Below are 14,370 nucleotides of genomic sequence, written 5' to 3' on the forward strand. Positions count from 1 at the left end.
AGCGTTTACATTTTTTCATGCATACAGTAAATCACAGCCTCTGTCATTTTAGCAAAACTAGAAGGTGCCGATATGACCCTTTACAGCCCATGTAAATGTAATTGTAGCATTTCGTTTTTAAATTATAGCAGGGCTAATCTATCAATTTTTCCAGCAATTAATTGATTAATTAGATTTGAAAAAAAAAATTTGAACATTCTGCATATTTTTAATTTAAACATGTCTTTCTAAAACAATGTTACATCAAAAGTAAAAGTAAATAAAATGATTCAAATCCTTTATCTTAAATTAAAAAAAAAAAGCCACAAAGGAGCAAAGGCAGCATCTGGAGCTAAAAAAAAAACAACCTCTGACAACATCTGATAAGCTCACATTTTTGATGTTTGACTAACGTTGATCTATGGTTGATGTATTAACTCTTTGTTTGGATTAACAAATTAATAATTGGATAGCAAAAAGCGCGTAATAGGATTTTTCTTTATATATATATATATATATATATATATATATATATATACAGAATTTGAACCAGGTGAAGCTAAAACTTTGAGGAGTTTTGGGTTTTAGCTTAAGCAGCATTAATTACTACTTCAAGTACGTTACTCTTTCAGGAAAATGACCTTTGTTGAGACTGTATCCTCCAGGTAACATTTAATTAATTGCTAAATTATTTTAACAATCGATTCATCATGATTAATCCAATTAATTGTTTCAGCTGTATTTTATAGTTTACTTTTATAAATGAATCAGTTTCTAGAAACTTCTCATTAGGAATCCTTTTACTTCCTGGTTTCCTGCAGCATAAAGATAATCTCAGACGGATGGCCGCTTCTTTTAGCCACATAATTTACCTAGCAACAGGTTAAAAAAATCGTCAGAGCTCATAGTTAGAGGCCAGCAGCAGAGCATGGCATCCCGGGGTCACAGAGGTCACGTTCAAACATAATAAACATGCCCACTGGTTGTGTGGGTGCCGTCTTTTCTGTCTTACTGTTCCAGCTGTAAACATTTGGACAGATGAGAATCAGACTGAGCGTCTCGTCAGCAAACACCCAGGCGGCTCCGGAGTAAAGCGAGGGGTGGATGTGTGGCTGCTTGCCCTCCATGTGGAGGATCTGGGATTGCAGTCCGTCTGCTTCTGTGCATGACATCACGAATCCTCTGAAATCATCTCAGGAATCTCTCCTCCCAAGAGCGAATGATTAGGATTATGTATTTTGTGCCATGTTGCGCTTCCTCTTCTTTCTGCCTCCGACAAATTCACAGACGTTTTAATTCAACGCTAATCAGCATCTTGGCATCGGTGTGCCGCACAGGGTTTGTTCTCGGCCTCTTCGGCCACATAATTACCAGTCAGGTGAAAGAGGAAGCTTTTTGGCCCTTCCTGCCCCCTCTCCGGTTCCAGGTGGTTCAGTCAGGACTCATATGGCTCACGATTGTCTGCCAGAGACAAAGTCGAGGCCAGTAGTTATTACAGTCCCTTTGTTGGCAGAAGCCGTTGTCAACCGACTGCCTAATTAAAGTGAAACAGAACCCGGGTGCTATTGTGAGCATTATGAGAGATTATTTGATGGTTTATAGTAGCTGAGGGTAAAATAAATCTGTGTGATTGTAGCTGGACAGAAAGCCTGATGTCATTCTGTGCTTTATTTTCTGAAATCAATAAAAGGGAGAGTCTGTGTAATCATCACCAGGAGAGGGCTGTGTGATGTGTTGTAACAACCCTTCGCTTTGCTCAGTTATGATGATTTTAATATTAGGTTAGGCTCTCGTTGCTCATCTACAAAAGGGAAACGTCAGTCACTCTGGTCTCGGCTCGGGTGTGCGGAGGCTCGGGTGTGTGTTTACGGTCTGGTGTCATCATGTTTTCTACACGTGACGACGGCTCTGATGGATGAACGTTTGAGAAAAATGTAAAGAAACACTGTGTGTGTGCGTGTGTGTGTGTGTGTGTGTGTGTGTGTGCGTGTGTGTGTGCGTGTGTGTGTGTGTGTGTGTGTGTGTGTGTGTGTGTGCGTGTACATATGAACATCTTAAATTTGACCTTTCACATGCTTTTTCCTTCCATCTTCCATTAACATGAAAATGCCTGTTTATGACTCTTACTGAGAAACTTTTAGCCTTTTGTGGTTGATGTTTTATTTTATAGCAAATCAATCGTAATCAGCAGAATTTTTCTTTTTTGACCAAATAAATAAATGAAATAAAATAAAGTATGGTAAATATTTTTATTTGGCTGTAATTCATTTGTAGAGACAAGTTTTCACTTTGACACTAAAAGCTTCCTTTTTGCCATTTTTTTTGGCAAAAAAACCCAAATAATTTTGTTGATCATGACTGACTTGTAAAATAAGTAAAATTAGTAAACCACTTAAATGAGTGAATTCTGTTAATACTCACTGTATATCTATCCTAAAGTCTCACAATCAGAAGCTGTTAATGTGTTTAATACATGACATTGTGTCTTTGAAGCTAAATTAATCCTAATTTTATAACACTGAATTTTAGAAAAACAAGTCGAATCAGATTAAACTGCAGGTTTTGTATTTTCATCTAGGTTTTTTTTAGTTCAAAGGAACTTTAAAAAAAGCCTCATGTTGTTTTTTCCTCACACTTCCACTGGCTCAGCATGACTCAGGGACCGGATTGGTTTATCCACAGACGGAAACCATCCAACCATCGAAGATCAGACCAAACTCCTGATTTCTGACCATGTGAAACGTCTTTTAATCACTTTTATCTGTTCAGTCACAGTGAACGTTCCTCCTATTTCCCAAACTTGAAAACCCAGATTTACCTTTGATATAATAACTCAACATCATATTAAGCAACATTTCTCTGTAAACCCCCAGGGAGATCAGAAATGTTGATAAAGTTAAACCTTTAATCAGCTTAGATAAACGTTTGCAAACATCTTTCTTTTAGTTTTCATGTTCCTTTTGATTTTCTCTGGAAAATTGGCCTTAAACTGATTTTATAATTAACATAATCCCAATTTGAATTTATAGAAATTATTTTAAATGAATATACATCTCTTCGACAGGATTGTTTTCCCAGCATTCGATTTGATCACAAATTAATTATTACACAATAGCTTAACGCCAAACACAGCCAGTCAGATCCTGCACATGCACAAAGACAAGTTCAGCGTTACAGAGCATGCCATCACCATGGAGAAGACATCATGGGGGGGACATGGTGTTTCGCAGAGCAACATATTTGTCCACCGTCTGCCTCCGTACCCTAAAAAAACACGGCGCTGCTGGAAGCAGGTGAAGGCCTGAGCTGAACTCTCGGGGGGACGGTGAGATGTGAGCCCAGACCGGCTCCGTCACCTCGGCCGTCAGGATTCTGGGAAGCACAGATCGATTAGCAAGGGCCTCTGATTGACTCTGCCCTGTGGGAGAGACTCGAACGACCTCTCACAGGAAATTAGTATCCACAAGGGACGCTGTGCACGTCAGCTTTGCACTAAACACATGAAGCACGCAGCGCTGTCGCACTGTGTTTCAAGGCGGATTGTAAAATGTGTCCTTGAAGGACTGTGTGGAAAAATAAGAAACTTCCCAAGGCCATTATTTTTGGTCATCTGTAAGTTCAACTTTCTTTTTCTTGAACAAAAAAAAAAACAAACTACATTGACCGCACACACCTGGAGAGTTTACTGCCATTTGTTTTATTTTGGTGTCACGTTGTTGGAAATGTTTTCTGTAGTCTTATGTTTTTGTTGAAAGCTGAGAGTGGATTTAGACATGTAGCCATTCGATGATGCGTCTATTTATAGCCACGATTTGGGGCTGAATTTTGTCTACATCATGTGTGTCAAACTGTCGGTCCGCGATCCAAATGCAGCCCGCCGCGGCTTTTTCTGTGGCCGTCGAGACTTTAACAATAACTTCGGGTTCCCAAGAGGTCAGTTGTCATTTTTTCTAATGCATGTCAGCCTCGATTAAACTGGATCTGAATTAGATTTTTTATTCATCCAGAGTCTTGGTTTCATCTCTTTCCGTTTCTTTTCTGCCAATTTTCAGAGGTTCTGTGGAAGGAAGTGAGTGAGAACCATCGATTAAGCTATTGATTATTCTGACAATCAGATAAAAAAAATGGATTGATAAAGATTTTTCATTTTACCACTTTAGCTTTTTAAAATATTAAACATACATTAAACATGCAAATAAAAAAAATTCTGTTCTTTTTTTTTTTTTTTAAATAAGAAAATAAACATTGTATTTCCTAAAATCCAATAACTTGGCATTCCTCTGGTAAATCTGAAGCGGGTGGAACTTGAAAAGTTTGGAGTAAAACATATACCGACAAGCATATTTTTTTATCTGAAATATTAAATTTATGTGTTTGTTTTTTTGTAAAGTTTTGGCTTAATTACTGCTCAGAATGTGTTTGTTTACTTTAGCAAATTACCTTTTCTTAAGTCTGTATATTTCAGTTACTGATGAATAATTTTCTGAATTAGTTGACAAGTATGTAAATAATTGATTTATCACAATTAATCCACTTAATTTTTTAAGCCACATTCTTAAAGCTAAAACTTCAAAACTGCTCATCACAGACGTGTTGGACGTTTAAGAGGTCTCAGTGCTAAAAACTGGATCTGGAAGGTCAAAAACCAAGATGTTAACTTGTAATTCTAAAGTATTTTTTGCTTTTTTTGTGTGTGTGTGTCACTGTTTAGATGCAGAAGCTTTCCTGAACATTTGCCTAGTTGGGAACACGGTCAAGCCTTGCACTGTATATTTATCATGCTCTGTGATGTCTTAATTTAGGACAGCTCCGGACACTTTATACATTTTTTTTCTCAATTAACCATAGAAGCCAAACAAAAATAAATGTGCTGTTTTCTCAAGATGGGAACAATGAGAAAAGCCTCTGAACATTCAGCTCAGCTGGGCCTGAAAGAGCAGAGCCTATCCGGCCTCATCTGGGAAACACACACACGTACGCACACACGCACACACACACACACGCACACACACACACACGCACACAGGCTCACACAAAAGCCATTGAAGAAGCGGAACGGACCCCTGGGAGAGTGGGGTATGGAGGTCAGACATCGAGGACAGGAAGAGGATAGAAGTTCAAAGAGTCGACGTTACAGTTCTAATGACGAAGGAGGGACATTTAGAGCCGCCGCTTTACTCTACATTCATCTATTCATTAGTTTTTTTATTCCGTTTCCTTGAAACGGAATAAAAAACTTTGTTTCTCCCCCCCAAAAGCTTTTTATTATTATATTATTAGGTTTATTGTAAAAAAGGAGCAAAGAATCTCAATCATAAATCCAAATGATGTCATGTCGAAACTGTCTGGACTACAGGAAAACATATGGAGCCTTTTTTTTTTTTACTTCAGAGTTGTTGTGTGAAGAGGTGATGTAATGCACCTAAAAGCCAGAGTTAAATAGACTTTATATAACACAGGAAGGAAATGCTGAGAAGCCTCATTTGGAGAACATTGACATTTTGTTAGAATGTTCTCTTTGTCTCTTTTTAACCAGATGAGGCGATGCAATATTTAGAAAGGTCAGTGGAATCCAAGATGTTCACGAAACTCCTTAAAAGTTTGGAGTTATTTGGCTGAGAAAACGAAGGAAGTTTGCCCTTTCATTTCGATTTCTGCTCCAACTACCAAAACTGTACACATTCATCACGTTTTGTGTTGCAGCACAACAAGATTTCGCTCAGGTTTTCATCCTGCAGTTCATCCAATCTGAACTCTCTGCAGGTTAGTCTATAAATAAATAGAATGTTACAGCGATTTATTTTTATTTTATTTTACTATTAGAGTAAAAAAATAGAGAAGAGGAGGAGGGAAGGAAACGGCACTAGAGGCTCTCATGGTTAGGCAAAAGTTGACAAGAATCAGACTCGGCGTCTGCAAGATGTTCCCAGAAAATATTCAGTATTTGTGGTTTGTCCTCTTGAGTCCTGGGAACTTTAAATTGTAGCCCACGTCTCAAACTGAACAACCACAGATCACCAATCATCACGACCAGAGATTATCTTTAGCACTGGAAGAGTTCAGCTAAGACAGCTTTATTGACAGTAAATATGTTTTGCACCCAACTTGTTTTTCTGAGACCGCTCTGCTCTGGTCAGTTTGGTGCGTTCCTGCTGTGCCGGCTAAAGGTGGGCTGTGAATTTAGTCTGCCGACTGTGAGAGGGGAGAGCTGCTGCTTCAGCTTCGATGACCTTGGGGCCAAGGTCACACTGACCCCCACAACAAGTTGTAAAATCAAACCGTTAATTTTATATTTGCTCATCACAGTTAAGACTTAACAGGCTGAGTCCAAACTGGTGGAGAGTCATGTGATGCCCCTGTGTAAAATTGTAATTTTTTTAATAATCAACTCCTGCACATCTCCAAAAAGAGTTTTTACAACAAACACATCTTTTTTTTTATTTGTTTTTGCAGAATGCATGTTGCAAAGTCATTTTCTTCCGTCTTACTTCTCCTGTGAGTAAGAAGTTCAGTGTTGCAACAGTGACTTGTTGACATTGGAGTGTCAAGGGGCATTAAAGCATGACAGCAGTAGTTGGCTGGTCATAAGACCAGTGGCATCTACGTGCGGCTGCAGAGGCTAAACCTCTGTGTGTGTTTGTGTGTGTGTTTGTGTGTGTGTGCGCGTGTGCGTGTGTGTGTGTGGTGGAGGTCCAACCTATTCATGAATGTCATTTTAAAAATATCTGCAGCATTCAGTAGATAAAGACCGCACTAGATATGACCAAGTGTTGCTTCTGCAATTCCCTCCACAATTAGTTTCCTGTATTAAACTGCAACGATCCAATGTGAAAATGATGGGAAGAAAATCTAGAATATATTTCAGTTTTATGCATAAACTATGTGCTTGTCTCCATCTTTGTAAAGCAGAGGTTGTTTTGCATATAATAATAAAAACAAGCAAAGGAATACAGACTGAAAAATACCAGGACGGTGTTTAAAGTCAGCTGCTACACTACAAAAACAAAACGGTGACAGTTTGTTTCACTTCCACCAAGATATTATGAATAGAAAAAAGTGGAACTACTACTGTTTTATTAATGTTAAGAAATTATTGACTTAAAATTAGCTACTATATGTTGCTGAAAAGTTACTTGTAAGTTACTTTTGTCTTATTCCAAGTGTACTACGATATTAGCACTAGAAAACAGAAACTATTTGGTAATATTTTGTGTTTTCGTGGTGTATCTGCTGGCACTATATACTATTCATTTTACTCCATTATAGGGCAATAGCATTCTCTTAATCCTCTCTAAAGGTAAGTCATAAATTGAGGTTGTGCTAATTCGTCACAATCACGTTTTTAATTGAGTGGCAAATAATCAGAGAATTGAACAAACTCCTTTTTATCATGACATCCCTGCAGCAGAAGCAGTTCAGATTTTGCCCGGTCATGTTTGTTGACTTTGTTCGGTTGCCTGCAGTGAACAGTGTTGTCACTCTGGCCTTGTTTTTCTGCTGCAGAGAATGGAGTTGACATGCTCTTCTCGTCAATGCTAAGGTTTTCCTCCATAGTTCTCAAACAGAGGAAGGGAACCTGTTCCCTCAGGATTGAGTTGCTCTTCTCTAGTCACAGCAGAAAGTGATTACTGGGCGTTGATGTCTCGTTGGTAATGTGACCCTGCTGCAGCCTGCAGTAGTGAAGAGCTCTACCTTTGGTCATGAGGTCTGGATCAGGAGTGAAAGAACAAGCTGCTAGATAGAAGCTTCCTCTCTCGATGGCCTGTGCTCAGATAGAGAGATTATTCAAGTGGAGCTGCTGGTGCAACACGTTGAAAGGAGTCAGCTGACTTGGTTTGGCAATAGAAGAATTAATGTACTGCCAAAAAATACACTGTATTACATTTATCACAGTATTTTTGTCTAGTTTCTAGAATACTTGAAATGAGACAAAACTAACTTACAAGAACCTTTTCTGCAGTATGAAGGAGCTTGTTTTAAGTCAATAATTCATCATGTTGATGAAAAAGTGGTTTCACTGGCAGGTTATTTCACTTGTACATCAGGGAAAATGTATACGTGAAATGACCTCAGTGGAACTAGTACTTTTAAAAAATATTAAAGAATATTGACTCGAAACAAGCTCCTTTATCTTGCTTAATTCAAGTTTACTAAGATGTTTGGACTAGAAACTAGACAAAATACTTGGTGAGATAGATTTTGTGTTTTTGCAGTGAGCAGCTGTTATATATAGACATAAACATTACATTTGTCTCTTTCAAAATGAGAGGGTCATTTACAGCATAGGCAACACAGCAAAACTCACTCATCCATTTTCTATACCGGCTGAATCTTTGCAGGATAACAGGAAGGCTCAGGATAACAGGAAGGCTCATGTCTGTCTCCAGCACTGGGAGCATTATGAACAGGTCACTGGTTCATCACACTCATGTGTTTTTATTTTTTTCAATATGACTGTACTTCATGAACTTATGATCAGCTGATGAAGGATTGTATAGTTGGATTATATAATGTTTTCTATACTGTTTGAGTGGAGGCTTTATGTTAAACCCACTGGACTTTCACCATTCGTTTATTTCTTAATACCTTTGATCTGTAATTTAATTGTGCAATGAGCTAAGCAAAATACTTAAAAATCAAACAGGAAAGTAATCTGTGAATCCCTGATGCTTTTTTTAACTTCACTGAACTGCAACCTTTTTAAAGAGAAAGTTGTGTAGAGTGATCAGCTGTCCATGTGCTGACATGCTGAATCAGACTTAGTCCAACAAAATGTTCTGTCCTCTCTGTCCAGCCTCTCTCTCTCTCCCTCTCTCTCTCTCTGAAAGCGTCGGCTCTGGCTTTTTGTGCCGGGCGAGACGCTTCCTGTCGCTTGATGCTGTGTTTGCTTTTCTGATCCCTCTCCCAGAGACCTGTTGTTGTCCTCTGCTGTTTTAGCATTCATGTCTCTCTCCCCATGCCGACTCCAACAGCCGCCCCTCCCTGCGCCGTGACCTCTTCCCCGAATTCAAACATGCCTACCATTACGATTGGCTCTCGTAATGGTACCTGACACCTGGAAAGGCTGTCTCACACAAATTGTCCTCAGAAGCCCCCCGATCAGGGACTATTTCTGTCCGCTTTGGGCTTGGAGTGTGACTAACCCCCTACCGTTTCCCCCAGTGTGATGTTTGTGTGTGTGTGTGTGTGTGTGTGTGTGTGTGTGTGTGTGTGTGTGTGTGTGTGTGTGTGTGTGTGTGTGTGTGTGTGTGTGTGTGTGTGTGCGCGTGTGAGTTTACGCATGCTTCACCCACGCTCAGTGCTGCTGAACCAGCTGTGAGAGGGAGAGGAATGTGAGTGGACATCACTGCTCAGGTCTGTCCTCCAGCTGAGGACCTGAACTCACTGAGCACATTTCCAACTCATACTGTATGTTGTAGAAGCGAAACCCCAGTCCGTAATGTGATGATGCTGATGTCGCCATGGTAACGCCCACATACTGATATTAATACTGTTAATCATTGGGGGAATTACCACCACCTAATTTGGCGCAGTACGTTATATTTGAACCTGGATTAATAGATGCACCGGAAAACACTGAACATGTTTTAAACTGATCAGACCCTCCAGGATTTTGTGGAAAGTCACCGATTTGTGTAGCTATTTTAGAAATATTTGCAAGAAATTTTGGAATATTTGAGCTTATGAACAGCGGTAATAATGACTTTTCTTTGCACTGTGCATCGATCACAACTTACAGCTTGATGTGAAGTAAGGCTGAGGCAGCTTCACTTAGAAGAAATAATAAATATTAGCATCTGGTACTTAAAGCCAATGTTTTTGACAATTTTTGAGGAAAATTTGCAACAAACTCAGTTTTGCATTAGCACAAAAAAAAAGTGCTGTTGACTTTGCGTAAATCTCGGCGAATGCAGAATCACAGAAAAACTTGAGGGACTGATTGGTGTGATTTTGCAGCAGATAAAAGCTGCTTTGATTAGATTAAGAAAATATAAACAAAGAACTGTTATCTTGTAGGTTTTATTTATGCATCTGGAGTCTAGAGGACCACATGAAAAGCCACGGCGGGCATGATTTGGCCCCTGTGCCGTAAGTTTGACACATGCGCTTTAAAAGATCAAAAACCTGTACTTCCACTTATAGGAACTGAAAATGTTAAACTCAGAAAGCTGGTGTCAAAGCAGGAACTGGAGACAGATATTTATTTATGCTTTTATTTCCTGTTGTCTAGACTTCTGTAAACAGCTTTTCAGATGCATCAACAAAAAAAGTTACTGACCCGCTCAGCCGGTCCAAACGCTGCAGCGGAAGCTCCTAACAGACGAGCTCACTTCACTCCTGTTTTCATGTCTTTGCACTCGTTCTTCCTCTTTTCAGAGTTCATATTAAAATCCCAAATTTAACCTTCTGGGCTCAACTTTAACCCTCTGTATTTATGTTTCCTTGAACAGGTTAGAATAGGTCTGTGGCCTATATAAAACAATCTTTCTTGGATAATCAGACTTTAGTCTGGTCAGTTCTGCCTGGTTTAAGCTCATTTCAGAATGAGATGTTTAAGAGTCTCTTGTTACTTTAAATCCAAGTCATTTGCTATTGGCCATGCCCCCAGACTCGACATTTACACTCGCATGTGAAAATGGCTGCAAACACATGCACAATTATGCAACCGTATATCTTTGAAAAGCATCAGCAGTTCCTCCTGCACAGCCAACAGGAATGCAGCAAATAGTTTCAGGACAGTAAGTCAACAGCAAAACACTTATCTTTCCCAGCAGCCATTGAACAGCCAGCGGTAAAATCAGCTGACCAAACGTGCTGGAGCTCCGCTTGGGTTGCTAGGTAACGGCACAGTGGGACTTAACAGTCAGGATGTTTTCGAAATGGCTCGTCTTCCAGACAACGGAACATGTTAACATAATACCAAATAAAAAAACAGCTGGATGGTTTTTGTTTTTAGGCGCTCGGGCGGCTTTTAAAAGCAGTACAAATCCAAGAAAAGTACAAAAATGTATTAATTATCTAGAATTTTTTTATATTTTTATTAAGTCATTTTTAAACTTTCATTCTCTATCTTTGTAAACATTGCTGTTTCTTTCCTGTGAAAGGTGCTCTGCTCGTTTTCTACATTTAGCCAAAGACATATTTACACATCAGCGACCTGCAGTGATCACATCATCAGCACCATTACATGTTTCACTTCCTTTCACTGAATTTCCCTCCTCAACCTGGAGAGTGCGTCTGGTTTAATGACTATGCTAACAGGCATCCAGACAAATGAAGGCAGCCAGAAATGCCCCCTCCCCCACCCAGAGCTCAAGGGATATTCATTATTGCGGTGACCGGGTGATTTAAAATTTTTGTCCCTGGGTCTCAGAGTTGTGCTGTTTTTCTATCCCGTCAGGCAGTTAATTGCATTCACCTGGCGTCACATATATGGATCAGTCACTGATTAGATTTGCAGAATGAAAATCCGCAGCGCTGCTGTCCGCGGGGCCAGGATTGAAGACCACTGGCCGGGAGCAACGGTAAACAAACACGAGGCAGCGTGGCACGTCGTTAGCAAATCTCTGGAGTCAATTCTCTGTGGTGCAAGACGCAACAGATGGACTCTGAGATATTTATTGTGCTGCTTTCGCCCCAAAAACATATCTTCTGGTACAGCAAGTCCAATTGTTTTGTGCTTCTTTTTTTCTTTTTTTTGAGTTGTGAAAACAAGGCTCTTGTTTCTTCTGGGGCACAAACAAATCTTGGCGCCCAGGTTGGGTTGGGCCGCACATATCCACAGCAGATTCAGTAGAATTGAGGGTTTTTTTCTGTTTCTTGCATGTGCGACACTTTTTTCCTGACTTTTCTCCTACAAATTTGACATTTCTGCACTTGTAGGTTTTCTTTTGTGCTAAGTGTGACGAGCGGACGCCATAAAACCGAGATGTTGTATTTGGCGACAAAGTGGTTTCTGGAATGTAAGGAAGGAGGGCCTCCTCAGCTGCATGGTTTCCAAAAGCTCATGAGAGGGATGAAACAGGAAGACCCCGTAAATAACTTATCTATCCAACGGGGAGTGTGCAACCCCTAAACAATGGCCCGCAGGAAGTCTTTCCTTCGAACTCTTCAAGACTTTTCAGGCCCAGAATACACTGAATGCGTCGTGTGCGAGGTGACATTTCTGCGCGAATCCCACAAACAAAAACAGGAGGAGCTGGACGTGCCGCTGAGCACGTTCCTCACCCAGAGGGCAGATCAGAGACCTCATTGACGGCAAATCTACGAAGATCCTCTTACCCGCCGCTGATGGAAACACTAGCCGCCTTAAATGGAGTCTGGAAAAACCCAGAGTGAGACGTAATGGCATTAGATCTTAATTGTCATGTTGTTTTCTGTGGTTCTTTGACTTAATGGCTTTTTCATGGGCTCTTCATATCGCTCGCTCGCTCGCCCAAGTTATGGATGCTTTAAGGTCACCGTAATTACTGTCTGTGACTTCATCCTGCGATCTTGTGGCTTTCCCTCTCCTCCTGCTGGTAATTAATGATGAATAATAAATAAATACTTTTCTCTGTCAACAGAATATCGATGTGACCAACTTCAGCAGCAGCTGGAGCGACGGCCTGGCTTTCTGCGCCCTGCTGCACACGTACCTGCCTGCTCACATCCCTTACCAGGAGCTCATCAGTCAAGATAAGGTACAGGAAGCCTGTACAGGAGCGCACACTGTGAAAAATACCCCCGCTTCCAAAAAATAAAGGAACGCTTCCCTGCCTGCGGGTCAGACGGGTCAAAAAGTAATTCTATTTAGAGAACAGAGAAATAAAAAAACAACTTTAAAAAAAAAAGCAATAAAGGAGGCTACTGACTGAGCAGCTGAAACTCTGTATGGGAAAACATCCAAGTTTAAAGGCAACAGCAGGTTTTCCTCCCTGTTTCACAATCAGTTATGCAGTAGAGGTCTGCCGTCTGTCTGCACAGTTTAAAATTAAAGCTGCACCATGTAGCTTTATATATATATATATATATATATATATATATATATATTTTTTTTTTTTTTACATATTTGTTAAAACTTACTATGTTCTGACAGTATGAGATGAGACTGAGCCCCTCTGCTCAAATCTACTGCCATCTGCAGAATCAATCAAGTTTATCAGTATAGCATATTTCAGCAACATGGCAGTTCAAAGTGCTCTATGTCATAAAAACATACACAAAAATACAAAGTCAAAGAACGCAGTCAATGATTGTCAAGTTTCATCGTTATACATCAAAATGTTTTATAATGATTTATAATGTTTCAACAGCAACTCTAAGCAGGTGAGTTTTTAGTCTTGATTTAAAGGAACTACACCTTTAGAAATGCACCTCGCCTGGTCAGAAACAGTCAATCAGAGCCAAGAGGAGGGTCTTAGCGCTGTCAATCAGCATCAATCACGTTGCTGAAGATTGACGGTTTTCTTACCATGACAGGAAAACAGTTTATTCTGTTTAATGATGCTAACTAGCATGAACATTCACTATTACAGTAAGGGTGGGGTGTGAGCAGTCCGTACATGAGGGTGATTGACCGTGCTTAGACAGGGAGAGGTGTATTTCTACAGCAGTGGAACCACATGGAGAAGGTAGAAGAGCTCAATTTTTTCACAGATTATTTTTCTGTCTCAACATGGTGATTCTATTAACAAATATGTAAAAAAAAAACTACTTTTTATTGAAGTTACCTGCTGCATATTTAAGAGGATATCTTGAGTCAACATCCTAATTACTCAAATGTTGACCATTATTCATTTATTTTCAATTTTCATCACTTACAACCACAAACTTTAACGCCCTACTGGGTTTTATGTGGGCGATCAGCACACAGTTGTACATAGCAATGAAGAGGAAGTCAAAAAATAGAAATCTGTGAAGTGCTGTGATCCCTTTACATTCAGCCCTTAGGAGCCTGTGATTCGTAGAACCACCTTTCTCTGCGGTGGCGGTGATTTGCACCACATAGCGGTTCGCACGTAGGCCAGGAAATTCAGTTTCGCTCTGATTCGATCAGAGCAACTTCTTCCGCATGTTCGCTGTGTCTAAAAGCCTGGCCTGTGGGGAACTGCAAACTTGTTTAGATTTTCTTTTTACAGCACTCTGATGTTTGAGGGTTTCATTATTAATAGCTGCCATGTCAAAAACGACATTAGCTGCTGATGTCTGCAGCTCCTCTGGAGTTACCATGGGAACATTAGTCACTTCTTTAAGTAACATGTTCAGTCTAAATTAATACCAAACCAAATAAAATAGACGTGGAAATGAACAACAAAAACAATATTTTAGCACAGCACTACACTAAGTACCTGCAGCTCAAACCATTACAGAATATGTGCACTTTGTCCTTTTTCTTTCCTTTTAAGCAGC

The 14,370-nt window shown here is 39.9% G+C and overlaps 1 protein-coding gene across 5 annotated transcripts in view; it reads left to right on the forward strand.

The window, feature by feature from the left end:
- The window catches only part of specc1 (sperm antigen with calponin homology and coiled-coil domains 1), an 89,943-nt gene that overhangs the window by 61,122 nt on the left and 14,451 nt on the right, over window positions 1-14,370 (forward strand). For all 5 annotated transcript variants that reach the window (XM_008428054.3, XM_008428055.2, XM_017308626.2 and 2 more), the window contains one exon: window positions 12,546-12,662. In XM_008428054.3, coding sequence (XP_008426276.1) covers window positions 12,546-12,662 — 117 coding nt within the window. The remainder of the gene's footprint in view (window positions 1-12,545; window positions 12,663-14,370) is intronic.

This window comes from Poecilia reticulata, chromosome 14, assembly GCF_904066995.2.
Source record: "Poecilia reticulata chromosome 14, P_reticulata-male-v2, whole genome shotgun sequence".
Taxonomy (NCBI): domain Eukaryota; kingdom Metazoa; phylum Chordata; class Actinopteri; order Cyprinodontiformes; family Poeciliidae; genus Poecilia; species Poecilia reticulata.